The sequence below is a fragment of the Chondrus crispus genome, genomic scaffold, assembly GCF_000350225.1.
Source record: "Chondrus crispus Stackhouse genomic scaffold, scaffold_135, whole genome shotgun sequence".
In the NCBI taxonomy this organism is placed as follows: Eukaryota; Rhodophyta; class Florideophyceae; order Gigartinales; family Gigartinaceae; genus Chondrus; species Chondrus crispus.
Genome location: NW_005178999.1, coordinates 86,337 through 112,424, shown reverse-complemented (window position 1 = coordinate 112,424; position 26,088 = coordinate 86,337). Strand labels below are relative to the sequence as shown.

The following is a 26,088-nucleotide window of genomic DNA, read 5'->3' as shown; positions in this document are numbered from 1 at the left end:
AAAATGGTAAATTTTTTAGAGATACTCACTCCACTTGAGTTGCTCGTGACCAAATCTATCTCCAAAAATCAAAAATTTACTCATTTACTCAACCACTAGGGGTGCTCTAAGAGCCCAGGATATACTGGGCGCCTCCGGAAATTATTTTTTGTGTCAGAGTCATATTTTTCTTTTTTGTGAACAAAAAATGAGTTTTACCACGGAAATGCTTGCGCACATAATGTGCGTCCCCCTACTGTACGCATGCTTTGAACTCGTTCCTAACGACGAGCACGGTGTGTCAGGGTCGTTCCTAACGACGAGCACGGCACCGGACGCCGGCGATGACACCGTCGGAGCTCTATCTACAGTGTGTGCTGTGAGCTAAGCCCAATCATGATGGTGTTTTCACCGAGCAGCCACCGTCAGAACCATGAATGACCAAATGGCTATTCTATTGCTACTTCTCATTCAGAGCCATGCTCGGTAGGATGGATGTAGATGTCGAGTCTCGTCGGTCGGGCGGCGGCCGACGCTTTCTCTGTGTACAGTAAATTTGGATTGTACGCGCGCACATTTTGACATTTGTGCGATACACATTTAACCTAGCATGGGGTCGCCCGTCCGAGAAAACGGCGCGTTGTGTGTGCACAACGCGCCGTTTGTGTGTCACAAAATCCCGATTTGGTCAACACAATTTGCGATTTTAGAATTTCAGGAGTCGCCCACTGTAGTCGCCACCGTAGATCTACGCTACTCACATACACTTTCGTTTGCTCTATTGGCCAGGTCGAATTGTCAAACCATTACGACACCGATACTTGCTGAACAAGAAAACGTCTGCGGGCGTTGCCAAGCTTCCCAAACCGAAGAGTCTCTCAAAATCACATCAAGGCGTGAGTTTAAGCGTGCGCCACTACACTGCGGACAACAATGAGCGCTTTGTTTCACTACGTCAGCCTGCCGGCTTTCATCCTTTCATGGCTCGTGCACATGTTCATGGGAATGGTACGTACTCTAACACCAGCCCAATTGATGAAGGAGCTCCTCGATTACTTGTTTCCATATCCTAGTCACACCTAACTGTCCGACGATGAAAAACAACTTGTCCTTTCTTCTAGCTGTGGTACTCGCCAGGTGTTTTCGGAAACGCTTTCCTCCGCCTTGCACATCCAGGCAAGCAACCGACGCCGGATGCTCGTGCAATGGCATCGGCCGCCATAAGCACGGCAATGGCCCTTCCATTCTTTTCTTTCCTGTTGGGCGTGGCCGATTGTCGCACGCCTGGCGAGGGAGCCATATGGGGACTGGCTGTCGGAGTTTTTCTAGACTCTGGACTCAACGCTTCTCATTCTTTTTTCGAGGATAGACCCTTTGCGCTCTTCTTGCTCCACAGGGGATACCACATCACAAGTCTCACTATAATTGGCGCCATGCTTGGCTTGCTTTGTGGCTCCTGAGCGTCAATCACTAGGTAATTCGCATCGCTACATCCATGGCCTGCTGTTTTGCATTCAATATGGATGAATTTTAGTTCTGCAATGTGCGTGAATTCATGGGATGGGCACGGCAGCATGGTAGGGTGTTTATTCTTGCGATTCGGGCGCGCCACCGCTCGAGATAGCCAGTTACGCGGATTTCTCTACCAATAAAGTTACTGCTGAATTGCGGAGAGCGGGTTGAGGATACACATGGTAAACGACAAAGTTGAGTACAGGAGCTCGTGGTTCTTAGAGTGCGGACAAGCTTCGACGGAATAGACTTAAGCTTGGGGTCAGCAAGGCAATGACATGCGATGAGCGGTTGCTCTGAGGGCCAACAGATCCACTACATTCAACGGATGAAAAAATCAGATTATTAAAAAAAAAATCTCAGATTCCCCTTTTTATGCTGTTTCGAGGCGGCATCACCGGCCTGGACTTAATCTTGCGTCTTTTGTTCAACACTGGCTTGGTAGAATTTGAGTACAGTTTGTCGCACATACCGCCACTCCGACGAGATACAAGAAGAATAAGACTGCCGGAAAGTACTGTACCGTACGTGCCTGTGATATCGCGCTACTCAGACGTGCTTGCTTAGCTCTTCAAGAGCCACTTTTCGTCTTTCAACCATGGCACAAGTCCTTGCTTACCTCAGCGCTCAGTCTTTCATAATATCATGGTCGGTGTACATGGCGTTGTCGATGGTATGTGTTGAATTCATACTTTCCATAACGCATAATGTTTACGAAGTGGATCGCGAAAGAAACCCTTTTGGAGCTGACTTTTTCGCACCTTCCCAACTACTAGGTATGGTACTCTAAGTTTCTGTTTGGGGATTTGTGCAACCGCCTCTCTTTCGGGAAGAAACAACCACCGAAACCGGATATGAGAGCAATCGCTGCAACGTCCGTGGGGACTGCCGCAGTTTTGCTCTTCTTCGCTTTTGTTCTAAAAACTGCTATGTGTGAAACGGCGCTAGAAGGGGCTCTATGGGGACTGGCCCTTGGGCTATTCTTTGACACGGGGATGAATGCTTCGCATTGCTTTTTCGAAGACCGGCCTTTCTTGTTGTTCGCAATTCACAGGGGCTGTCACGCAGTGGGTTTGACAGTTGTGGGGGCAATTCTGGGACAAATGTGCGGGGGAGTGGGAAAATGAGCTGACGCGGATTTGCCAACATCGTTTTACTCAAAAAATGCCATTTCGTTGCGAGCTACCTTGAACCGTGAGGGAGACATACGGAAGTTGAGTGATTCAGACTAGTTAGTACATGTAGGCATATAGGACTTTCCTTAGGACGAAGCTCAGGCTCTGTTCTTTTCCCAGTTCACAATGTCAGGGCTCGCAGTTCTGCTGTTTCTTCCGAGGTTAGAAGGACTTAGACATCTCTCCCGAGATATGGATATTAGTGGGCCATCCTTTCCTGCCATTGACTAATTTGGTTGAATCCATGAACTGGAAACCAATGCTACAATTTGCCTTCAACCCTGGCTTGGAGGACCTCTAACCAAAATCAACTGCCCATGCGTCACCAGCTCTCCCACGTCATTAAATGAGATCACTTTTGGCATTGCGATAGAGGTTGAGTCGAGAGCGCCATGGCCGTTGCGGTGTCGGCTGCATCGGCCGGGTGAACGACACAGCTTGGCGGAAGCTTCTTAATGACAGACGACATGTCTTTTGCCAAACGCTCAAGTAATTCTCGCTCGCGATCTTCCAGATCTTCGCAATCTGCCTCATTCGCGCTCTCGCGGAGAGCGCGCAACCTCAACACGTTCATCATAGTGGCGTGGTTTGTAGTCAGCAAGTATTCCATATCATCATTTCGCGCAGCCTCGCTGCCTTTACACTGGTCCTGTTCTGTCTGTCCGCTTCGCACTTCCTTCTCTGTACAAGCTCCGCCCCTGACCAAACTTGAGAGAAAGCTAGGGTCAATACCATTTTCTTTCAGGGTCATTTGCAAGTCCGAAATATCTTTCACTCCCGGGTGAGGGCTTCGCCCGGTGGCACCTGTATCCTTCCACATCACTTCCTCGATATCCTGATGATGTTCAACCTTCTCATTCAATTCTGGTCTTGGTGAGTCGACAGGAACATCAGCTCCTCCATTTACTTGCGTAGGTGAGTTACGCCTTCTCGCACGCTTTGCAGCTTGTTGGAATGATTTTGAAGGTTTTCGGGTAACTCTGCCATTGTCGATATCCATGGAATCGTGTATGCCATTTGCCGGTATCGTAGCCGAAAGATTCTTCTTGATGACCTTGGGAGAGATATCCATTTTCTCCAACTCACTATGATTGGGGCTGCCATTCACGAGAACTCTGTCGAGGACCGGGCCCGACCGGTTGTGCGCCCTCGTGGTTTTCAAATCATGCTCAGAAACCACGTGTTCGTCCAGTAATGTGGCTAAGAGACGGCGTGCAATGGGAGCTGATTTGTGGATGTATCTCTGATACATTTGACCGTAGCGCACATTCAAGGCTCGTTCTGTCGTCGCAAACTTGGGCATTGTGAGACCACGGCTGTGCCAGCGGCCAATGCGTCTCCACGCTTCCGGAACTTCGGCACAACGATTTTTCATCTTGCGATGATTTGAAACTTTTAGCTGTCGAGCTCGTAGTGCGTGGATATCGCGACTGCTTTTGTGAAAGACGTCATTAGGCCCGGAAAAAATTTGCCTGTCAGACGAGACGTTGGGCGCAACACCAGCAGCCTTTGCGGCAGCACGAAATTCCTCTTCGGCTGCAGCTGCGGCAACAATGGCTGCCTCGGCAGCGGTTCGGGCGCGGCGAATCTGTGAGTCGCGAAAGGTCGGCTGGGCTCCCGACGCACTACCGGAAGCCGATGCCGAACCAGAGACGTCTGCGTCTGGTTCGGGACTAGTGGGTTCTGAGGTTTGCAGCGAAGAGGACACTCCACCCGATGACGGACCGGTTCCATTTTGCATACGGTGGCGTGGCGGACGCTTGGAGGAGTTTCTCGAGTACGGTCCTGCACGTCGTACTTTCGTCAGGCCGAGGGCAGCGGCGACTCCGTCGCGGGATAAGAGACGGCAGAGTTCGTCATAATAGCGTTCACACAGCACGCGTAACCTAACAGCCTCCTTGTAGTAAATGGAGTCGTCTGCGTTGAAGATACAACAATTTGACCAAATGAGGTCTAAGTCGGCGCGAAACTCCATGGGGGTTCGGTAGACGCCCATCTGGAGGTTTTTTTGCAATGTGGATAGGTCCATGGGGCGGGCGATGAGGTCTGTGTAGCCCTGAACCTGGCGGATATCGACTGGTTCGAGAAAGATGGCATATCTGTCTTTGTCGGAGACTTTGCGGATGAGGTCAGCGCCTCGCTTCTTGAGAAGTTCTTTGGGGTCTCTGGTCGGGTGTGTGGGTGGCCTTGGTGGCCGCGACGGGGCCATAGCGGAAGGAGTGATGGCGCGCGGCCAGCGGGAGGAGTTTTAAGAAAGGCGAATGCGACAGTGCACGCTGGGGTCCTTCACGTCCATGCCGCGTCTGGACCCAATCGCTGTGAATCGTCAATTTTTCGTTATCCGCGCTGTGCAAGCAGAGTTTTGCTAATTGCATATGGGGAGGGTAATTACCCCATTACATGCGGCCGGCAGCAATTGTTCTTTTGAAACAGCAATGCCGCTGACGCCCTCAGAGCCGCTTTCGCGGAGCCCAGCTCCGCAACATCGGCACGCGGCTACCACAGTGCCTTGGCCGTACAGTCCAATGCCGTTCTCGCGGAGCCAAGCTCGGCAGCATTGGCACGCGGCTACCACGGTGTCTTTGCCGGGCAGTCCAATCGGCCCTCAAGGTATATTACGGCGCGGCGCGCGTTTTTGAGTTGCCACAGCCCCGCAGGCGTCCACATTCCGTCAAAAAACGTCCCTCACGTCCCTCAAACACACGCCACCTGCCGCTTTGCTGTCAGAATTCGACCCTCGCGTCCACACAGGTTCACCACGCCTCTACACTCCACCCGCCAAACCTCCCCCTTTGCCAACCCCCGCCTCCCACCCCCCTTTATCCCACCAGGAAATGGGTGTGGGATCAACCGCAAAACGCCGTCGCACTGGCACTGACTCTTCCGCGAACTCTGCCACCCCTTCTCGCGCAAAGGCCGGTCGCTCCGGCCGTGGCAGGGGCCGCCCGCCAAATGCCCCCCGCGATGGACGGGAGCGTCCCCCTCCTTTGCCCGAATGCTTCCGCAGGCGATGCACTGATGTCCTGGACCGCCTCAATAAGAAGGACCATCTCAATATATTTCTGGAACCCGTCAATACCGATGAAGTCGACGGTTACGCTGAGACCATCAAACGTCCCATGGACCTGACTACCATGCGTACAAAGCTCGGCAAGCAATCGTACCGCAGCTTGGGTGAGTTTCGACGCGATCTCGACCTCATTTGGTCCAACTGCCTACTTTTTAATGGAAAAGAGCCTACCAATATTTTCAGTCGAACCGCTATTGAACTGCGTCGCCTCACAGAGAAACTTATCGCCTCAACTCGTCAACATTTAGAGAAGGACAAAGAGAACATTATTAAATGGAAGGAAAAACACAGGCGAAGGCGAGAGACAATGCAAGCGAACGCCGTACTGTCAGCTCATGGCCTACATCCACAACCTGGCGTTGGTCCTGGGGGATATGCCGGTCGGGACTCACGGACAAACGTACCTGGACGAGATCCCATGGACTCCACCGCTACGACGTTTCCGAGGGAGGAACATAACGGTCGCACCCCAGAGGAGAACGCTCTGGCCGATCATTTGCGTTTGCAGTACGCGGGAACTACAGGCTTGTACAGGAAAGGAACGGACAACGTTTTGCTACCACAATATGCCACAGCCGATGGCAGCCTTGTGCAAATTCCTTTGCGAAAATATCACCCAACCGACCGGCGATGGGAAGATGGCATGTCAGGTGAAGTATCAACACATCAAGTGGACGCATGCCCGGGGCTGCTGTGCGAAACATTGCCTTTGTACTCGACGAAAAACCCTTGTGCGCCGCAACCGCGAAAGGGATCCATTCTTGTGAAAGACTACGCGCAGTCGTTGTATCGCTTTGTGCAAAACTCAAAGTCAACTACGACGACCCAAATAGTCACCGAGTTACTAAGCCCTGAACTCGCTGTGAAGAAGCAGCAGGAGGAATTTTTGAAGAAAGGGTTAACCTTGCATGATCTTGCTATGATGGCAAGCAAAGCGAACGCGCGGAACGTCTCGGACAATTTGAAAGCATGGGATACCAAGTCTATCATCCAATTAGCGGATGCCATTGACAAGGCGAACAGAAAGGTTGTCTCAATTCTACCGAAGCTGAAAGAGCCAAGACATGAAATGAATGGCATAGACGGGTTGAGACAGTTATTGGGAGAAGATATCGCGAAAGAGGTGGACACTGTGCCTGTTGACGTAGTAGATTTCTCCATGCCTCACGGGGTTAGCGTTGCAACCATGGACGAAATCGCCCGTCTGCAAAATGCCCCTGCACTTGGCATCGCCGCAAAGGACTTGCAATGTATCGATTCTTTGCACAAACAGGTACTGAGCGATGCACATAGAAGGAGAGCGAGTCCGGCTGGGGCGATGGACACTGGTTCGAACTTCACACCAGCCCAATTGCATGAAATCCAGCTTCGGTCTCTTGGGATTAAGCAACAACTATGCACCGAAGCACATCGACAGGCAAACATAATTGAACAACGCAAACATATGTCGTCAGCTCATCACCCAAACAATGTAGCATTGCACAAAAGGGAGCTCCAGCTGCTCTCGCAGAAACGCCAAAGATCAGGCGTTACGGATGGGCGCTCAGTAATGAGGCCCGCGCACCACAACTTCTCGTCACAGTCCTCTGTTCAATCACAGGAAATGAATAACCTTTTGAAGGCTCGCGCACAGCAAGCAGCGGTGGCGGCGGCGAAAGCAGCGAGTTTGGATGCGCACCAGAACCACGCGGCTTCGAATCGAGGTCTATCGCATTCGGTCGGTATCCCATCGCATCGAACAAGTCATGAATTACCGCCAGCAAACCAGAACTCGATTTGCAACAACTGCGGAACACGTGACCAATTTGGATGGAGAGCGGGAGGTCTTGGACCTGAGGGAGTCGAGAGGCTTTGCATACCATGCGGACTGTACTGGGAGAAAACCCATCGAAATCGCCCAAAAGAGCTGTGGGGTCAGACGTCTCACAGAACATCACGGACGCCTTCGAACGGTTCTTTTGTAAACAGTGTGGGAGCATCTTGTGGGTTAGTCAATGCCTCACCGATGAGTTCTCCGCATGCGACTCCAAATGGGGTAGCTAAGCGGCCTATTCAGAAGCCGGTACGGGTAATGCAGTCTTCGCCGCGGCATTCATCGTCTTCCGTGGGATCCCGTGGGATCCCCCCAAATGCGCGTGTTTCTGTCGGGGCGATGGGGTTTCCGCCTGGGGTGCAATCCGCTCATGGTGGGCAACATCTGGTTTCTGCACACGGTGACATGCGTGGGATGCACCAGCAAGGCTTGCGCGCTCAAATGCCTAGCGGGATGCACATGTACAGCGGTCAAGGGACGAGCTCAAACGGTGTGACTGTGGTACCGTCACAAGCTATTCAAGCAATGCATGGTGTCGGCTCTGGTGCCTTTACAAATGTGCGGCTACCTGGTGTTAGCGGGAGCGGGCGTACCAATGTGAATACTCGACCAGGAGCGCAAGCGCAAATGAAGTATAGAAGGCAACCACAAGGGGGTGGTCTAGCGCCGCATCAGCAGTTTACTCCCCTAAGAACCCAAGGACAACAAAATCTTGTCGCACACCAAGGCGACCCTCTCATGCAACAAAAGCTGATGAATCAGCAACTTGGAGGAGTCTCCGCTGGTGTTGGGATGCTGCGCGGTGAAAACCAGACTGCGTCTCAAAGGCAACAGCCAAAAAATGCTCCGATGATGAACATGAACGGGGGCGTTCACAATATCCCTGGTAGTTCGCAATTCAGCGCAGTGCAACAATCGGGGTTGGGGAAAAGTGCTGATCAACGTGGTGGTACAGCAAATGTTACGGTAGACCGCGGACAACGCAACAACTTATCAGATGCTGGCAGCATTCAGACAGCTTTGGATTTCTCCAATTTGTCATCATTCGGGAACCAAGGAGGTATGGGACTAGGGATAGGGAGCGGTTTAGGAGATGTGGGAGCTCGATCTACCTTTGCGAATAGCGGCAGCCTGAGCGGTGATGTCATGGGGTCCGATCAGATAGGAGATATGTTCTTCGCTGACGGAGCCCTTGAAACACCAAGTGGGGGACCCGAGTTTTCGTTTTGAGGGTAGGGAGAGTGTCAGAGGACACCTAGGTTTTTGTTGTATTCCAGGTAAGTCGTTGGGCCGCTTTTTGCTCAAGGCTGAGCTTGAGAAACGCCATTGTTTTTAAGGCGAGGTCGCGGGAAGTTTCAAGCGCGGCGGCAAACATGGAATCTCCTGTACAGTCGCCGTCTGTATAGACTGACATAAAGCCGTTTTCGTCGGCAAGAGATGTATCAAATACGAACGTAATCACACCATCTGCCTCAACCTCTTCGATGAGAACAGGGTCAACAACGATGGCTCCGTTATACAGAGACACACTAGCTGCCGATGGCACTGCTCTCATCGGCATTCCCGCATCGACGAGGGCCATAACAGTACCATTAATAGCAGCGGCAATCACTCCGCCATTGTCCGCGAGTACCTGAACCGCGACGACGGCGGCCTTGCGGGGATGCAAAATCGCCATGACGATCTCCTCTACGACCTTTTTAAGATCCCTTCCCGCAATTGCTTCCTTACCCGCGTTAATCGAATCCCCTTTACCCCCCGCTCCTCCCGACGTGGTACCTGCGCGTCTCCGAAACGCAACGCTGACATGCATTTGTTCCGCGTCCTGGCGCGGGACGGGGCAGCCCATAGGGCCGTACACAGCAACCACGACGTCCGTCGCGCCGAGACGCACACGTGCAGACCCGTCGGCGGCGACGAGCGGCCCGTGTGAGATGGAGAGCGATCGCATCTCTGATGCCGAACGGCCGTCCCGTCGCCCGGCGGAGAGCGGCGTGCCTGACATGGCGTCGACGCCCGTCCCGACGCCGGAAAACTCGAGGGCATCAGGGCGCGTGTTGGATGCGGTGCTGACTGACATGGCGAACACGGAAGTGGTTAGCCCGTGGAGTGTTTCTTGGCAGAGCTTCAGCCAACGATGTTACAGGGTGGGGCGAAGTCGGTGCGGTAGCGTGCGCGATGCTGCAGGTAGCGTTTCTAGGTTCTACAGAACTTGGAACGGCGGCGGTGGAGGCGATGACGTAAGCACGACAGGGTCAAATGATCAAAAAAAAGAAGCTTAGTCTGTTCTGCCGCGCGTGCTTGAGATGACAAGTGTACAGTACTGTACAATGCGAATGCAAGGCGGCTTCAGCACTCTGCCGAGCGACAGCTATGACACTCGAAGCGCTGGCATCGCAACACGCGGGTGCACCCGTTCCCTCGCTTCTGGGAACACCCCACCATCGCCGCCGCACGCCCCTCAAAACAAAGGCTTGAGGGAAACCTAGAGTCACCCAACCCTCTACCCCCCGCCCCACCCCCCAACCCTCCACCCCTCCTCCAGCGTCCACACCGTACGCACCACCTCCAAAATGCAGAGTCCCTTCCTCCCCGCCGCCCCCGCTCCCCGCTCGCCGCCTGCCGCGCCCTTTGCACACTCCCCAGCCCCCGCTACCGCCCCGCCCTCCGGCGCCGGCGAGTCCTCGCACGAGTTGGGCAGTCTGTCGCCGTCTTCGCGCGCCTCCCCGCCTAGGTCTTCCCCGCTACATTGTAAATCCCCCTTCACCGAACCCCCATCTTCCCCCGCCCAACCCACGCAAGAGCACGACCCTGACACATATTCACCCCGCCGCAAGCGTCGAAAAACGAAGACACGCGTCTTCGAAATCGCTACTGCCCTAGCGACGCGCAGACTCAGCACTGGCTCTCTCGGACTGCAGGGCCGTGGCGTCAAACTGTCGCAAGTGCCCAATGTCCAGTATGCTCTGGACCGCTGCACAGCAAGAGAACCCCACATTGAGTTCATCCATCGCCTGATGTTCAATTCCGCAGGACAAGCGATGAGACGGAAGACGAACATTCGTTCATTTTCAGGATTTGTGTTTTCCAACGACAAGGAGCGCGTGAGATGTAGGGACAAGATTTTGAGAGCTCACATTAATGTTGTCAAAAAGGCGGCCTATGTGCTGGATATCGACGCGGCGGGAAGCAAAGAGATGACAGCTGACGCGATCATGAAGTTTCTAGACGAACCACGCGTGTCAGAGGAACGCGGGAATAGAGCAGAGAAGGCAAAGAGGGACCGCGCAGAGAAGAAGAGGTTGCAGAAAGAACGCGAAGCGAAGAAAAAGAGGGAGGCAGAGAGAAAGCGAAAGGCGGAGGCATCGAAGCGGGCGGATTCTGATCAAGATGGCGATGAGGACCTTGAGTTTGAGGCAAAGACTTGGGTCGAGATGGCAAAGGAAAGCGCAGAAAGCAAAACACTGCAGGAAGAGCAAGTCGAAGTGCGACAGAAGCAAAATCCCGACGAAGAGGAGCCCGAGCATAACGGCGGAGCTAGGACCTCGGGCGCCAGCAAACTCACACCGAACAAGAAGTCATGACGAGGAGCAACTAAAACCGTAACTTATTTCCATGTTCATTGCAGGGCGTCATGATGAGGCAGTACCCCATCGATGCAGTGAGGCCTTGCGTGGTTTCTCAGACATCTCGCAAATATGGACAAGTCGGCCTATAACTGCGGGTATAAAACAAAACTTTTCCTTCCTATTCGTTCTTTCTCTAGATTCTAGGGCTTTTGCCACGCTAACAATCTCACCTCTTCGCATTACATGTGACTCTCTATTCTTTCCCCATACTGGGCTACGTCCTTGATCGTTGAAGAATTTGCGAGCTTTTCTACCTTATTTTGCACTTGTACAAGATTTGAAACAGATATCTGCAAGTCTCTTGCAGCAAGGAGAATAGTTTGCACTTCATTTTCAAGCTTCCAACAGTCTGCAGACACCTCGGAAATATTTTCATCCTCATCGCTGTCGGGACGCAACAGGTCGGGTCTCTCTCTTCTGAACGTAAGAGCTTCTGTTGAAAGAGCTTCAAAATCGTCAACGAGCGTCTTCAGTTCAGCACTAGCATCTGCTATTTTTTGCACCTCCGCAACAGACACGGGGGACTGAGGCTGACCGGGATTCCCATGCGGTTCGCTCTTCAGCCCATCACTATTTGCTTTGGCATCTTTTGCCCTTGTGGTTGCTCGCTGAAGATTCTGAGTTTCTCGCTGAATCACCTTCAGTCTCTGCAAAACCTCGTCACGTGTAGGTTGAGCTTTCCCGAAGGCAGCTGCCTGTTTTCTGACGACCGGCTTACTATTCGAAATTGTTGACCTTCCTGGTGGTGCTCGGCTTTGTCCGTTGGCCTTGCGCACTGTGAGTGGTCTTCGCTTTAGGGTCGGCTGCTGTTCTGATAGCTGTACAGCATTTGGGAACAAGAGATGCCTATTCATAATGAGTGTCTCCAGTTGTGTATTTGCCTCGATGTCCTCAGCATCGAATGGGGGCTCTTCATCAACGCTGAGCGGTTCTTCTCCTTCCCCTACCTCGGCCACGGGTTTCGTTGTTTCAGAGTCTCCCCTTGCCGCCCGCCTCCTCTCAAATGCCATTACGAGATCGATAGCCACACGCATGTAAAGGGAAGCTGCGGAGCGTTCTCGCTGCTTATCTCCAGATACAGTGAGAGGTATGCAATGCCCGTTTTTGTTTCGGTTTGCACATTGTATGCCAAGACGGTCCCAAAAGGCAGCTAGAGCGTCCTCTGATGTTCCTTTAAAGTCTGTATCGATGCGACACGCAAGCCAAGCAAGTGTTTCGAGACGAGCCTTTCCGTTGGGAGAGACACTGGCGGCATCAGCGGCGTGCGGGTATCCCAACGTTTCAAGGTCTGCGAGCAGGACGTCCGTCGCGAAAAAACAAGGAGCCGCCATTATCAATGCTGGGCTGCAAAATCTAAGATAAAAGTGTCGAAGCGGGAACTGAAATGGTTGATATAAAGCAAGGCTGCGTTGCAGAGAAAATGGGTTGTCCCTGTCTGTCGGTCACATGGCATGGTGCAGGTAGTATGGAGACGGGAGATGGAGGAAGACGAAGGAATGCGGACACGTTTTCCCGCGAATTTGAAATTTGAAATGAATAAATTAAATAAAAAAAGTGCTCCATGACCAGTTCTCGCAGTTGGTCGACAAAGAAAGCCAGGCACATGTGCTCTTTTTCCAGTGCAGACAGAGGCACACAAACGACAAAGAGAAAAAACAGAAAGGGTTACAGTAAGTTAGTTAGTACACTTTATTGCACTGTCCACGATTTTCAACTGTTGACGCCCCTCTTTACCTACAAATTCCTTTCCTGTCACCTCAGACTTGATATGGTCACCATAGTGATCCTTACAAATAAACCGCTATCGGATGGTACCTCTTGCAAAGTTACCAACGTCACCCCTTGTTCGCTACAACTTTTCCGATTTCACCCGTCTGTTGCCACCAAAATGCACCTGATCGCCCCCCTAAACGCAACACTATCTCAAACAGAAAATAAACAACTATGAAGCAAACAATTAAACAACATAGCAAGCAATTAAGGCGGATAGGATGCCATGGACTGGCGGAATGGAGAGGATGGCCTGTATTGAATGGAGAGTCCCCATCCAATAGAGTCCATCCTGTCTCCATTAGAGACCAATAAGATGATCTAAAATCGCTGAATGCCTCCATCTCCGACCACATTGCTCTTACCATTTGCGCCTTCGCGAGCCCCGCCTCCTCGCCATCCGCGCCGTCCGCGATGCCGCCACCGTCGCTCTTGTTGGTAGTCGCCTACAGCGTTCGGACGCGCGCCATCCAGACAGTACCACTACCGCCGCGCTCGCCCTCTCTACGGCCTACTCCTCCTCCTTCCGCTTCCCCAGCTCCAGGGAAACCCAAGTTTGTGAAAGTTATGATCGTCTTTACAAAAAGATTGGACAAAACACAACAATACCGTCAAGAAGTTGCCGCACCGGTGCCTTATTTGCGTTTTTGTTTCTTTGCCCACACAAACTTGCTCGATGCCTTCTCGAATAAAGTTGGCAATCACTTGTTCTCAATCGTGACTCACTCAGGCGTATCTAAAATGCAGCAGTTCCGATGAGGTCAGCCTCAGCAGTGTACCCTGGATCATCATCGTTCGTGTCCGGCGTACCGCTACTTTCATCACTCCCTCCTGCGCTCCCTCCCTCCGCATTTCCGTCTATGCTATCCATGTCCTCCTCCTCCTCGTCTGCATAATTGATTCGTTTCCGCTTTCTTCTCGGATTTGAGCGAGGTTCCACGTTTTGCGCTGCGGCCGTTGAAAACGTACTCTCCCACTGATCCCAGCTGCCCGCGTCCTCGTCCTCATCATCCAACTCTATTACGTTATCTACGACATTCTCAGCCTCGTCCGTGTCGTCATCCAAAACTATAGCATCATTGACCTTGCTCTTTCCGACGCCACCTCCCCCCGCTTTCTCCTTCCGAATCGCGGGGCCAGTGTTCAGCTCATTGTCTTGCGATGGGCATGATTTCCACAAGGCTTTCCCTTCCTCCAATGGCCTTTTTAACACAAGGGGCAATGGTTCTGGAAGCCCCCCCGGATTCTTCTTCGGATCGCCAACCCAAGCCCACTCCGAAAAAACGACGAGCGTCTCAAATGTATCAACCACGTTTACCGGCTTCTTCTTCGACGCCGGTACTTTCACTGCTGTGAAGCAATTTTTCGGGAACACAAGCGAACCTAAAAGGCGAATGCGTCCATGCGGTGGAACGTCGACATCTAGAGTCGGAGTGCGCGTGTCCAACCCTGACAGTGAGCCGACGGTTGCGCCCGGGGGAAGCGAAGCGGCTCCAGGGAAGACGAATAAATATTTTTTCTTGCGGTTGGCGTTTCGCTTGACGATATCCGCCCCATCGCAACGGCGCAGCGCGATCGAAGCGGCGCTAGTCGATGCGCCGGGGGCGGTTTTTTGAAGGAGACGGCGCTCGGCGCGCGAACGAAGGCGCGTCGTTTCAGCATTTATCCGCTCCTCCTCGGCGGTGACTGGGATTGAGGACTTTCCACTTTTCCGCGCAGGCATGATGTGGCACGGTTGTGGAGTGGGAGCACGACACAGCAAGTTGAGGAAAAGGCGATCGAGATAGGCGTGTGAGTCATTTCCTCCACGAAGGGAGAAGGGAACAAATTTCGCGCCAAAGCGGAGCATCTCTGCAGTATGATATGTGTTCAAGCGGGACAGCATCATTACATTACAGAAGGCGCACGTCCGCGTGTGTAAATTAAGAAGCCAGCAATGCAAACATTCCATTGATCTTTTTATTGGACGTTTTATACCTGCGACGTAGCAGTGGTAGCAGTGCTTTACCAATCCGCGGCCACTATAGTGGAGTTCATGCATGCAAATTTGCATCTCCGACCAACCAATTAACCTCAACTGGACAGCTGCCCGGCTCACTACACTTCGAATGGGTTGCCGCTTGAGTAAACTTTACGCCACTGGCCGGGCAGCTCCTTATTAACCTTTGTCTTCAGCCTCATTTGGGCATCCGTGTTTATTCTCCCTGTCCTCTAGAGGCCTACTTTCTATTTTGCCATGTACAGCACGCCCATTCAGAACCCTCCGGCTGCGGCCTTCGCCACCCCGCTCTCCCCCCACCGTTTTCCTACGTGTTCCCAAAAGTCTACTCAGTCCGACCGCCGTCATCCAATTATGGCCGCAAAAATGTTCCCAGCACGCACCGCCGTGGTCACGGGAGCCTCTAGCGGCATAGGCGCTGAGACGGCTCGTGGTCTGGTTCGCGACCTCAACACCCTCGACCATCTCTTCTTGTGCTGCCGTGATGTCGCCAAAGGCGAGCGCATCGCTGCACCGCTTCGCTCCTCCTCCGAGGGCCTCGACATCACGATCGTGCCCGTTGAGCTCACCTCCCCGACCTCTATCGTCTCCTGTGCAGAAACGCTTTCTGCGAAGCTCAACGGCGCCCCGCTCGACTTACTCATCTGCAACGCCGGGATCATGGCGCCCCCGCTAGGGTTTGCCGACGAATTCGGAGAGATCGAGCAACAGTTTGCAGTCAATCATCTTTCACATGCGCTGCTTTCCCAGCGCTTGTTGCCTTCACTGCGGGCAGGGGATGGCGGGCGTGTCGTCTTCGTTTCTTCAATGGCTGCGTCTCTCGCCAGGAGCAGGGATACGCCACCGGTGAGCGCTGAGCGAACGAAGAATGAGCTAAATGAGGAGAACTATGCGAAGTGGAATATGTATGCGGATTCAAAGCTCGCCATGTCAATGTATGCACGTGCATTAGCGAAAAAGGAGGCCAATGTTGAAAGCGTAAGTTTACATCCCGGGGTTGTCCAAACAGAGCTAGGTAGATATCTGCTACCGTCTTGGATGGCAGAGTGGGCGAGCGCCAGCGCAGGCAAAGACCCGAGTTTGTTTCAGCGCTTTCTATCATTGTTTGGATTCAAAACACCGGTGCAAGGAGCGGAGCTCAGCTTAGAGCTCGCGTGTGCAGATCGAGGGACTCTGGAGGATGGTGAGTTCTACATAGCGAAGGGGGGGAAAGTGATTTCCAACCGACTGGCGCCTCTGCTAAGAAATGGACGAGAGTGTGAAAAGGTTTTCACTGATGCAGAAGAAGTTTTGGAGAAGGCTTGTCCAGGAGATACCGCACGGTAACTTCACTTGAAAAATCTCGCCATTGCCATGCGATCGCTTTTTTTGTTTCAACGTCCTTCCATGGTTCTATCATAACAAATGCATTAGGAATAGAGTTTATCAGCTGAGAAGGCACTTACTTTCCTTCAGAGAGAATAGGACACCATCCTGCCCTATAAGTCTAAACGACTTGTGTTTTTTTCATGTAAAATGATCATGGTCTGCGTTCATTCATTTTTTTCCTCGCTTGTGCGTTAAGACTAGAGAAGCGAGATCTAGTCCCCCATCGTACGCATACGCCAAACTCGTCCCAAGTCTGAAGCTACCCACGCAGAACCCTTGAAATGGCATGTAAACGAATACACCGGGCATAGAACGCAATGCTCTACTTAATAGCAAACGACGGGTAAACCCAAATTTAGTCGCAGCAGATCTCCTGCGGACCACGGAAGTGGTTTTGAATCATAATTCCTGGCCCGAGCCTACGCGCTTGTGAAGTATCGGGGTTTGCATGCTAGTTGCATGTACATCGCAGTGCATCATCGCTCCAGTCTTGCTCCATGACATGAAGAGCTCAGAGCGGCACACCGGGCAAGTCTTCATACTGTACGGCAAAATCAGTATCCAAAGAACTTGCCGTGCTGCATGAAAGTTAAGCAAAACCAATGCTCTTCCACTATGCGCATTTTCGAGGCAGCTACAGGACAGCCCATCGGCTATGGGTATAGAATGGTCTCATCTGTTGTAGAAAGCGTCAAAAGCGAAGCGCATGCATCATATAAAGGGCCAAATAGTTCTCGGAGCCCAGCTGCAAAACGCACTTTGATGCATTGGAAGAAAATCCTCATCTCTACCTCGATTCCAAAATCCTTAGTACAATCGACTGTTGCAATGCCGGGGCTGATCAAAACTTCCACTTTGCCTTGTACTTCCGATTTTCATGGGGGCGTTACATAGGCCACCCATGCACCAAATCACTACGATGGAAACAGTTAGGAACACAATTCAACTGCTCTCGACAGGAAGCACCCAATCTTATTTTCTCCGCGGCAGAGGAAGTGGGAAAGATCATTGAACCATTCTAACACGTGGCCTGAACAAAAGCGTGGCGAGGCGATCAAAGATGAAGGCGCAGACAAGATCACCTACAATGACTCCCGCAATCTTCCATTGAAGATCAAAAGAGGGCCACGGTACCAACTCCATAAACTCGTTGAGATCGAGTGAAATTTCTGAAGTGCAAACAAACAAAATAGCACCGGCTGTAAGAAGTGAGTTGAATAATGGTTTGTTGTCATAAATTCCTTGCATGAACGGCCGCCCTGTATAATTCAGGACGAAGACAGAAATCTGCTGCGCAATAGACAGCAGGAAGACAACTGTGTTCAACAAACTGGGAGCGAATTCCTCATCAATCTTCGGTTTGTAATCTGGGGGAAGATAAGGCTCAACAAGCCTCATGCTAACGATTAGGGCACCCACATGAACTGCAAACTGTCCCAGTAATGAAAAGAACAACTCTGGAGCAAAGACTGATGAAGCAGGTCGTTGGGGAGAAAGCTTCTTCAGTGGTTTTGAACGTGAAACCATAAAGAACGCTATCGCCAAGACAAAACTGGTTATAGTCATTTGTTTGTCGCCCAGTACAATCCCTTTCAGATACAAGACCGAGAGTGAGTATGCAGATATCAAGCAAGTCAAGGCAAGAATCTGGTACATTTGAAGAGTTGTAGCTAGAGTACATCTGCCCTGGCGAATAATGGATATGCAGCAGTCTATTGTCATCCTTCTCGAGGTGAAGGGAGAGGCAATTGACGCGTCCCCCAGTTTCACTAAAGGAGGTCCGTCATCAGACTCTCCCAAACCTCCAGTTAATTCCTCCACCTTCTTTTTATATGCTTCAAGTTGCATTTCCTGCGGCGTTAACTTCCGAGACTCCTTCTTTTCACTTTCTTCAACTGCTTGTTCATTTGCGGGGACAGGGGTCTTGCTTGGTTTCTTCCGTTGCCGTAAATTCTTTCTCTTCTCAGTTTTTGTTGTACCGCCTGCCTGTCGGTTTCCTGCAACCGTTTGGGTCACTAAGTTCCTATTCTTTGATGGCCCGCGGGTATCAGGAGCCTCTATCGTTGACAATAAAGCAACCCCGACGTGGGCCTGCTTCAGAGCCCCAACGTCATTCGTACCGTCACCACACATTAGAGTAACCAGGCCGGATTCCTTGAGTGAAGTTAGCACATGTTCTTTCTGCTCTGGTGACATGCGCGCGTAGACTGTTATGTACTTCAACATGTCCTTCATTTGCTTATCAGCATCAATTGCACGTTGCAAAGCAGGGCCTGAAACACAAAGATCAAAATCCTTGGCCAATGCTGGAATGGTCTCGATAGAAAACCTCTTCTTTCGTTTCCCAGAATTTGCGCTGAACCATTCCAGGGAACCAGGGTTGGCCTCACTGTGGTCCAGTATCAGAATGCTCTTTGTGCACATTTCCACCTGCGTGGCCACATGTGCTGCAGTGAGGGTGGCGTCCCCAGTGATCATACATACCGAATGATTTGACTTCTTTAACATTCGGATGACCTTTCGCGAGTCTGGACGCAGTGGACATTCGTAGCAAATAAACCCAAGGAAAGACAGGTCTGACTCGGCTGTTTCGCGGTCAATGCTTGTAAGCTCTGATGCAGTCATCTCGGGGTTGAGCTCTTTATGCGCCAACGCGAGGACTCGCATCCCTCCACGCGCCAGACGACGAGCCGTCTCTTTGTATTTGTCCGGCAGAATGCCTCCCGAAAGCAACTTACCAACGGCTTCAGGGGACCCTTTCACAAGAACTCTTGGGCCCGCCACAGTAGCTGCTCCTGCAACGTTGGCTATCACACTCATGCGTTGTAACTTAGATGCAAAGCGAAATCTTTGCAATATCGTTCCAGATGCCATAGAAGAACCACCTCGTTTCGGAAAGCACGTGTCGCTCCTGCCGAACATCCATTGCACCGACTCAAGCGCTGCCAGTTCCAATGGATCGCCCACTATCTCATTATCTACGTATACAAGGGAATGACAGGTAGCTAGAACAAGAGCAGGATCAATTGTCGCCTCATGCACAGGGATGACAGGGTATTCCTCGATACCCGTATTCTCCGTCTTGTTAGCTTCCTGTACCTGATCCGGAGCAAGAGCGACACCAGCAGCCTTAATTGCATCGGTTGTAATGGTACCGGTCTTGTCAAAGCAGCAAATATCTACCTTTCCGGCATAGGGAATTCTGTATGGCTCAGTGCAGAAAATCATGGCTCTCACGAGTGCAACTAGAGATGTATTCACAGCCAGGGCTAGCTGCATGGGGAGTTCAGGCGGAACGACGGAAGTGATAATCAAAACACATCGCAGCAGCAGCTTGTAGCGGCCTTCCGCATCCTCGGTGTAGCGATGATACAAAACGTAGCCAGAAGCTGCTAGCGCAAACACGAGCAAAAACAGAATAAAGAGCGCAGCTTCACCCGAGTTGGCTGAGACAGATTCTGTCGAGTATAAAATCGTCCGCATGAGCTTCCCCTGTGACGAACCAAACCCAGTCCGCAAAACATAACAGACACAGCCTCCCTTTGGTGCCTTGGCCGATGGGGTCGAATCGTTTACGACACCGGGCGTGTGTGTCAAAATCCGGGTTCCAGCGAATAGAACATGGTTTTTGTGATTTCCTCCAATGTCCAATGTTTCATCGCCGTCGGTGCTGATCGCGGATGGTACAGCTTCCTTCATCAGTGGGACAGATTCTCCAGTGAGCATTGCTTCGTTCACAACAGCCGCACCTGATAAAATGAGCAAATCACATGGTACAACATGAGAGACATGTTTCCCGCGTCCTATCGAGATAATGTCCCCTGGTAGCAGCTCAAGAGAAGAAATGGGGGCCCACTTCTTGTTGCGGAATGCATGAATCGTGCGGGACGGGTTCCTCATGCCCCGCAGCTCGCGAAGACTGCGAAGGCGGCCGAAGACGACGGTAGCTTCAAAGATGAGCATCATGCCAAACGTCATGAGCGAGTACTTCCAGTATTCATCGAGCATCCAGAGGAAGATACAGAACACTTGAAAAATGAAAAAGGGTGCCAACAGACTCTCTTTGTACAGTTCGGCAAACGTAGGCGACGGCATTTCAAGCTTATTGCTACCAAATCGCGTAATGGCGTGCAAAAGATGCTCACCTGAGAGGCCATTGGAGGCCCTTGCAGCAGCCTTGTAATCAGAGAGCCGCAACTGTGTCGGATAAAGAATTTTCTCAAACGTGTTCTGCTGTGCGTTGAACTCGTAGATGCGCTTTTGAAATTCGAAGTATACATGCTTGTTTTCGTCCATCTGGACTTGTATCATCTCAGATTTTCCCTTGTGTTCCCTCGGCTGTACCTGAGCATACACGATCCCCTTTTCGACCTGGTCAGGATCAATGCTCTTGACAGTGATCCACGACATAAATGCACGTGCCTTGACGGACCAGTGCTGCATTAGAAAGGCAAGGATATGTAAAGTCACGCATGTCGCAAGCATACCGTACATGACAAACGAAGTAACTGAGTATGCCCACACGAAGCTGAAAAGGGCAATATACAACGCGGCAAACGGCAGGGCGTCGAGCCTAGTGACGACCGGAGCCCTTCGGTGCAAAGAAATGCTTGCAATCGATGAACCGGTCCATCGCGGGCTGCCGGAAACCGACATCACGGGTGGAGGAGAACGAAACGTGACCCACTGACAAGCGGTGATGAGCTGCAGACGAGTACGCAGTCAATGCCACAGAAAGCACCGTTCCTTTCGACGGAGGTGGCTGCGTTCGTAGGCGGTCCCTGAACAAAGCGGAGGACAAGCCGAGCAGTGTAAGAATCTCCGCTTGTACGAGGGAAGTGGCGTCGGCGGCAGCGACCGGGATGGCGAGCAATTGGGTTGCGTCATCATAAGTGGATGTGGATGGCACAGCATGGCAGGTCACATGGCCGGCGTCAAGAAAATAATTATATTATTATATAATTTCTAAAATAAATATCTTGTGAACCTTGGTGGTGCCACCAAGGTTCACAAGATATTTATTAACTAAAGTTAAAGTTTACTGTACCACCAAAGTGACTGGTGGGGTGTAACTGCTATGCACGAAAGCACCAAGTCAACTCTCTGGGAATTGGGCCTTCACAACAGCCCCAGCCTGCGTGCGTGCATCTCGTGTGCGCGAAAGCCGCATATTCCATCGGTTTTTACCGACACCACGATGGATCCGAAGTGTCTCGCCAAAATCTACACCTGCAATTGTAGTACACAACGGTATATATGCAGTACCGTTGGTACAGTGTCTCAGATAATTCTTCAACCCATGCGAAGCATACGCTTGCATAGCACCACCTTCACCCTTCTATCTCAACTCCTAACACGGCAATGCCCTTTACCCCCGTCGAGGCGGTCCTTGGAGGGGTAGCCATCGGCTTAACTGTCTTCTGGAATGCGCGCCTGAACGGTTCTGTAACCGGTATCTCGGGTGAGCTTGGCCGAGCGCTTCGCGGTTCTGCCTCCTCCACTGCTTTCATCACGGGCTTGATATCCTCTGGCATAATCTTGAAGCGAGTGTTCCCCAGTCTCTTCGCATTGGACGCGCTAAGTGTAATTCACACCCCCTCTATAATTGTGGCGGCATTTCTCGTCGGATTCGGTACCAAGCTCGGTAATGGCTGTACATCAGGTCATGGCGTCTGCGGCCTGTCTCGATTTTCATTCAGATCTCTCGTCTCTACTCTTACCTTTATGGGCACAGGCATGATCACAGCTACTTGCATGTCCTCTCTTTCGCAGTATCAAAACACTCTCGATCTTCTCAAGTCATCAGGTGACAGGACGGAGTCTCTCTTGCCGAAAGACTTTTCATGGATGCTTTCCATCGCTGCGGTTGCCTCCTCACTCCCCTTCATCCTGGGCCTTCTTTGTCAGCACGCTCGCAAAGACTCAGATCACAAGATGATACTACGACAAAGCATTCAATATGTCTTGGGTCTATGCTTTGGCGGCGGGCTGGTTGTCTCGGGGATGGTCATGCCATACAAGACGGTCGCATTCCTCGACCTGCACTTTGACTCATGGGACCCGTCGCTCGTTTTCGTCTTTGTCGGAGCACTGCCGGTGGCCGTTGCGGGGTTTCAGCCCATCATACATGGGACTAAACCGGTGTTGACAAACGCACACTCCTTGCCGAAAAGCACTAGAGTGGATAGGAGACTGGTAGTGGGCGCTGTCTTGTTTGGCATGGGGTGGGGACTTTTGGGGTTGTGTCCGGGACCGGCAATGGTGTATCTTGGAGCGTTTCCGCGAACCTTGAACATTCTAGTGTTCTGTGGAAGCCTTGTAGTCGGGAATGTTGCTGGGCAATTGGTGATTGATGCTTTGTAAGGCATCATGTGGGCCTCAAGTAAGGGTACTCTTGCACATTTAAATCTTGAACATAGAGTTGAAGCTTGTCAATATACTGCGAAACGTGGAAGAACCTCGCTCGGCTTCCAACATCTGTACAGTACTGTCTGGGTGAAAAATGACCTCAAATGAGGTCAACTCTCAACATCCTTTCTACGGCTTTATATTTGCTCTGTGAGAACGGTAAAACTATCTCGCATATCATGACTGAGTTTCGTGATGAGGCAGACTACCCCCACTGCCCCTAAAAAGTACCTGTCCTTTCCAAGTCATTTTAAGAAGATGTTGCAAAGAAGCACTTTTGAGAGTGTTCCAACCTTGTTTCTTTGAAATCTTAAAAGCAATTAACTCGCTTAAAACCCCCAGGTAAAAGAGAAGAATAAGAAATGTAGCATACATAGCCTGTAGTGTACCGGTAGCAGCTCTTGATGCATCACGAGAGGTTTTCCGGGGAAAGTCTGGAATTTCACTCAGAACGTTCTTCTAGCATTCTATTGGCCAGGCGGGGATACTCTCTGTTGCTCTCGGCGAGTTCATTACTGGTTGCTGCTCGTTTGCTGTCAAATATACTTCTCGCTTTGAAATACCGCAGGACAGATCCCATTGCTCTCACGTCGCCATTCCACCATTCAGCAGCCATGAATGGCTGCAAAACGCTCACGTCCACACGACATTCTCATCTACATTCTGCACCTAAGACTTTGTTGAGCAGAAGCATTTCCTTGTTGTCTGCGTAACGATGAACGGGACAAACAGGACACTTTAACCTACCTGCACGGTACAAGCCGTTCGTCCCACTTCTATAAGAACCACACCATCATTCTGTTTAGAAGTCCTGGCATGGCTACGATGGCTATGGCTACAAATCACTCTTCGGCCCAGCCCTCCACCCCGCTTCTCCCAACTCACTACGGAAGCGCTTGCATGCCGCCTGTCACTACCCCGTTTCCACAAGACGCGGACGAAAACCAACTTCCTGAGCTGTATGTCTGCTTTTCTTCTCTGCCACACAACCGATGCACCCTCCCCGTAAATACCACATAACACTTTAAACTAACGCTCCTCGACTCCACGGCATGTTACCATGTCTTAGCTCCCATTGGTACTCTCGTCCGGGAGTTCGCGTCTTTTTCGCAGCTTGGTTTTTGTTTTTCCTTCTCGCTTTCGCCGTTGTAGTAGGGACAGTGACAACTGCTCGTGACCCATCCGAATATCCGGGCCACGACAACGAGTACCGGTTATCGAACTTGTTGCAACAAAGGCCATGGTCATAGACTTAGGTTCGTCCATGGCGTGAAAGGGCCCTGGAGAAAGAAACGTCAAACCATTCGCATTGCTTTTTTGTCGTAGCGGGGAGCTCAGTGCACAGTCCCGAGAAACGATTCGATGGACGAAGTTTTAAGCGAAGAATGTTCAGGGTCAGTACTCAGGACCTACTTGCGTCAAGATATTTGCGTTTGCTTGCTCAATAACATGTAGATATGTCTTCCGTTATCGAGATGCTGGGGAAAATGTATATGACGGAATGACGTCTTAGTTTGCCTGCCACGTTCAACGAGAGTTACCATGTTCGTCGGAACTATCTGCGCGCATCCAAAATTTTGCATCTCCTGTACACGTGTGAACACGTATCATTTGTAAATCAGCAACGATGTAATGGGCGCTGATCAATGCTTCCATGCGTCTGCTGTACTGCAGGAGCCGAATTTGCATCTTCCCCTTCCCCCCACAATCAGAACCAATTTGACGTACAGCATGCGCTCAGACTTCACTAACAGCGACGCTGTCATACCCGTGAACAGGCGCTCCAAGGTCGGCGTCTTCCTTGGCGTCCTTCAGCTTGATCATAGCCGGGCTTCTGCCATAAAACACAAAAAGAGCAATGGAAGCCCCAAGAACCGAACCGGCTAATATATCTGCGTAGTGGTGATGAAAGTCTACGATTCTGCTAGCTGCAACAAGCGCGGCGAAGAAGGGCGGTACGAGCACGGCGCATATCTTCCAGGACTGGGTGGTGCTGGACGCCTTTCCGATGCCGAACTTCGTCCCCAGGTAGCACGCCAGAAAGATAGCCGCAGAAAACGCAAGGGAAGAATGACCCGACGGGAACGACTTGCGCGCCTCTTTCACAGCATCTGCATCGCCTGTGCATTGCGTTTCAGAGCCTGCGACGTATCCCACGCAGACAGAGGCGAAATACGGGCGCGGTCGGCCGATGAGAAGTTTGAGAACGTTTGTGACAAGTACGGTGAGTAAGTTGCCTTCGAATAATGCCGTGAAGAAGAGTAGCAGCAACGTTCGTTTGCTCGAGAGGCCGCGGAGTTCGACGGCGCAGAAGACGGCGAGCGGGGCGAGGAGGGAGGCGAAGAGGAGAGTGTGACTGGGAACGATGTCCTTTTTGTGGGGCATGCGAATGGAAGGGTCTGTGAGCTCTATTGGCTGCTCGAACGGAAAGATGTAGGTCTGGACATAGAGCGTGACGAGGGACAGAAGAAGAAGAAAGGCGACATCACTCGGAGACGGTCCCATTGTGAGGAATCTTGCGTTTCCCTTAGCCATAAGCGACGCGAGGCGCTGGTCAGTAATGCAGTGAAAAGGGATTTGTCGCGCAAGGTCAGGCTCCGACAACAGCCACCAATTTGTGATCAGGTTGTGGTTTTTTGATTTTGTCCAGGTGGCATCGACATACATACAGTATGCATACTTTGCAAACCATATCCTTCATATTGACACCGAGTACAGGTGTGCAGGGCATATGTAACAGTTGCAACGAGTTCGAAGCAGTTCGAATTGGGGCCGGCATTCGACAACAACGTGATATTGATAATACTGAATGATTCCATGAAAATACTGTACCAAGGGTACTGCGCTTGACAGCATGACGGTACCCTTGGGTACAGTATGTCGTCTGCGTTCCCCGTACAGAACTTCACAGCTTATACTGACCCGGCAGACACAACTGCTACAATAAGTAATAATGACAAACTATGGGCATACAAACTATGTAGAGCAAGAGGCCAATATACAAATTCTCGTAGTCCGCTTAGTCTCAGCAGGCTTCTACAGAATTAAACGGCTTTCTAAAGAGAGCGCTATAGGACTGCCTCTTGAATGCGTTTTATGCAGACATAGCAGCATCAGTTTAAGAGTTATCTCTTTGAACAATATCAGCTATCCTCAGTGGAGACATGAAAAACAGAGGCAGTCCGCAAAACGCTTACTCTTCTGCTTGGTGTGAACCCAAATCTCTTTCACAGGATGGCCAACGTTTCGCACAAACCCCACGCAGTTCATTTATATTGTTTGGTCACTCCCTTGGAATAAGTATTCCCAGCTTTCCTTGGTACAGTACAGGCACCAGACATGACCTTTGCGGGTAGGCAACAGAA

The 26,088-nt window shown here is 51.3% G+C and overlaps 12 protein-coding genes; 6 read left to right on the top strand and 6 right to left on the bottom strand.

Annotated features, from left to right (window-relative positions):
- Window positions 1–480: 480 nt before the first annotated feature.
- On the top strand, window positions 481–1,651 carry CHC_T00002360001 (hypothetical protein). XM_005713310.1 is given in 4 exon segments: window positions 481–522; window positions 726–987; window positions 1,101–1,348; window positions 1,349–1,651. 3 exon segments carry the CDS (start codon window positions 481–483, stop codon window positions 1,346–1,348), a joined length of 552 nt encoding a protein of 183 aa, XP_005713367.1. The 3' UTR covers window positions 1,349–1,651.
- A 3,849-nt stretch (window positions 1,652–5,500) lies between these two features.
- CHC_T00002359001 (hypothetical protein) lies at window positions 5,501–8,779 on the top strand. Its single transcript, XM_005713309.1, has one exon. It carries the CDS (start codon window positions 5,501–5,503, stop codon window positions 8,777–8,779), a length of 3,279 nt encoding a protein of 1,092 aa, XP_005713366.1.
- Window positions 8,780–8,804: 25 nt separating this feature from the next.
- Window positions 8,805–9,629, bottom strand: CHC_T00010300001 (exosome component 5 Rrp46). The gene has a single exon (XM_005713308.1). It carries the CDS (start codon window positions 9,627–9,629, stop codon window positions 8,805–8,807), a length of 825 nt encoding a protein of 274 aa, XP_005713365.1.
- On the top strand, window positions 9,484–9,831 carry CHC_T00002357001 (hypothetical protein). The gene has a single exon (XM_005713307.1). The coding sequence runs from the start codon at window positions 9,484–9,486 to the stop codon at window positions 9,829–9,831; it is 348 nt and encodes a 115-aa protein (XP_005713364.1).
- A 221-nt stretch (window positions 9,832–10,052) lies between these two features.
- On the bottom strand, window positions 10,053–10,610 carry CHC_T00002356001 (hypothetical protein). The gene has a single exon (XM_005713306.1). The coding sequence runs from the start codon at window positions 10,608–10,610 to the stop codon at window positions 10,053–10,055; it is 558 nt and encodes a 185-aa protein (XP_005713363.1).
- Window positions 10,611–11,276: 666 nt separating this feature from the next.
- Window positions 11,277–12,188, bottom strand: CHC_T00002355001 (hypothetical protein). XM_005713305.1 is given in 2 exon segments: window positions 11,277–11,357; window positions 11,358–12,188. The coding sequence occupies 1 exon segment, from the start codon at window positions 12,186–12,188 to the stop codon at window positions 11,358–11,360; it is 831 nt and encodes a 276-aa protein (XP_005713362.1). The 3' UTR covers window positions 11,277–11,357.
- A 1,496-nt stretch (window positions 12,189–13,684) lies between these two features.
- Window positions 13,685–14,671, bottom strand: CHC_T00002354001 (hypothetical protein). The gene has a single exon (XM_005713304.1). The coding sequence runs from the start codon at window positions 14,669–14,671 to the stop codon at window positions 13,685–13,687; it is 987 nt and encodes a 328-aa protein (XP_005713361.1).
- Window positions 14,672–15,184: 513 nt separating this feature from the next.
- CHC_T00002353001 (hypothetical protein) lies at window positions 15,185–16,273 on the top strand. Its single transcript, XM_005713303.1, has one exon. It carries the CDS (start codon window positions 15,185–15,187, stop codon window positions 16,271–16,273), a length of 1,089 nt encoding a protein of 362 aa, XP_005713360.1.
- A 79-nt stretch (window positions 16,274–16,352) lies between these two features.
- Window positions 16,353–20,410, bottom strand: CHC_T00002352001 (hypothetical protein). XM_005713302.1 is given in 2 exon segments: window positions 16,353–17,320; window positions 17,321–20,410. The coding sequence occupies 1 exon segment, from the start codon at window positions 20,408–20,410 to the stop codon at window positions 17,321–17,323; it is 3,090 nt and encodes a 1,029-aa protein (XP_005713359.1). The 3' UTR covers window positions 16,353–17,320.
- Window positions 20,411–21,676: 1,266 nt separating this feature from the next.
- Window positions 21,677–22,678, top strand: CHC_T00002351001 (hypothetical protein). The gene has a single exon (XM_005713301.1). The coding sequence runs from the start codon at window positions 21,677–21,679 to the stop codon at window positions 22,676–22,678; it is 1,002 nt and encodes a 333-aa protein (XP_005713358.1).
- Window positions 22,679–23,127: 449 nt separating this feature from the next.
- Window positions 23,128–24,446, top strand: CHC_T00002350001 (hypothetical protein). The gene is made up of 4 exons (XM_005713300.1): window positions 23,128–23,230; window positions 23,409–23,682; window positions 23,793–23,966; window positions 24,398–24,446. Exons 1-4 carry the CDS (start codon window positions 23,128–23,130, stop codon window positions 24,444–24,446), a joined length of 600 nt encoding a protein of 199 aa, XP_005713357.1.
- Window positions 24,447–24,460: 14 nt separating this feature from the next.
- Window positions 24,461–25,228, bottom strand: CHC_T00009530001 (phosphatidic acid phosphatase). The gene has a single exon (XM_005713299.1). It carries the CDS (start codon window positions 25,226–25,228, stop codon window positions 24,461–24,463), a length of 768 nt encoding a protein of 255 aa, XP_005713356.1.
- Window positions 25,229–26,088: the final 860 nt, after the last annotated feature.

Excerpts from the sequence above, each read along its gene's own strand:
- CHC_T00002360001 (XM_005713310.1), top strand. The coding sequence starts at position 481 with ATGTCGAGTCTCGTCGGTCGGGCGGCGGCCGACGCTTTCTCT. Across the intron at positions 523-725 it reads CGGCGGCCGACGCTTTCTCT|ATCTACGCTACTCACATACA; the intron begins GTGTACAGTAAA and ends TCGCCACCGTAG. Across the intron at positions 988-1,100 it reads TGCACATGTTCATGGGAATG|CTGTGGTACTCGCCAGGTGT; the intron begins GTACGTACTCTA and ends CCTTTCTTCTAG.
- CHC_T00002359001 (XM_005713309.1), top strand. The coding sequence starts at position 5,501 with ATGGGTGTGGGATCAACCGCAAAACGCCGTCGCACTGGCACTGACTCT.
- CHC_T00002357001 (XM_005713307.1), top strand. The coding sequence starts at position 9,484 with ATGGAGAGCGATCGCATCTCTGATGCCGAACGGCCGTCCCGTCGCCCG.
- CHC_T00010300001 (XM_005713308.1), bottom strand. The coding sequence starts at position 9,629 with ATGTCAGTCAGCACCGCATCCAACACGCGCCCTGATGCCCTCGAGTTT.
- CHC_T00002356001 (XM_005713306.1), bottom strand. The coding sequence starts at position 10,610 with ATGTTCGTCTTCCGTCTCATCGCTTGTCCTGCGGAATTGAACATCAGG.
- CHC_T00002355001 (XM_005713305.1), bottom strand. The coding sequence starts at position 12,188 with ATGGCATTTGAGAGGAGGCGGGCGGCAAGGGGAGACTCTGAAACAACG.
- CHC_T00002354001 (XM_005713304.1), bottom strand. The coding sequence starts at position 14,671 with ATGCCTGCGCGGAAAAGTGGAAAGTCCTCAATCCCAGTCACCGCCGAG.
- CHC_T00002353001 (XM_005713303.1), top strand. The coding sequence starts at position 15,185 with ATGTACAGCACGCCCATTCAGAACCCTCCGGCTGCGGCCTTCGCCACC.
- CHC_T00002352001 (XM_005713302.1), bottom strand. The coding sequence starts at position 20,410 with ATGCCGTCGCCTACGTTTGCCGAACTGTACAAAGAGAGTCTGTTGGCA.
- CHC_T00002351001 (XM_005713301.1), top strand. The coding sequence starts at position 21,677 with ATGCCCTTTACCCCCGTCGAGGCGGTCCTTGGAGGGGTAGCCATCGGC.
- CHC_T00002350001 (XM_005713300.1), top strand. The coding sequence starts at position 23,128 with ATGCATCACGAGAGGTTTTCCGGGGAAAGTCTGGAATTTCACTCAGAA. Across the intron at positions 23,231-23,408 it reads CTCTCTGTTGCTCTCGGCGA|CAGAAGCATTTCCTTGTTGT; the intron begins GTTCATTACTGG and ends GACTTTGTTGAG. Across the intron at positions 23,683-23,792 it reads GAAAACCAACTTCCTGAGCT|CTCCCATTGGTACTCTCGTC; the intron begins GTATGTCTGCTT and ends ACCATGTCTTAG.
- CHC_T00009530001 (XM_005713299.1), bottom strand. The coding sequence starts at position 25,228 with ATGGGACCGTCTCCGAGTGATGTCGCCTTTCTTCTTCTTCTGTCCCTC.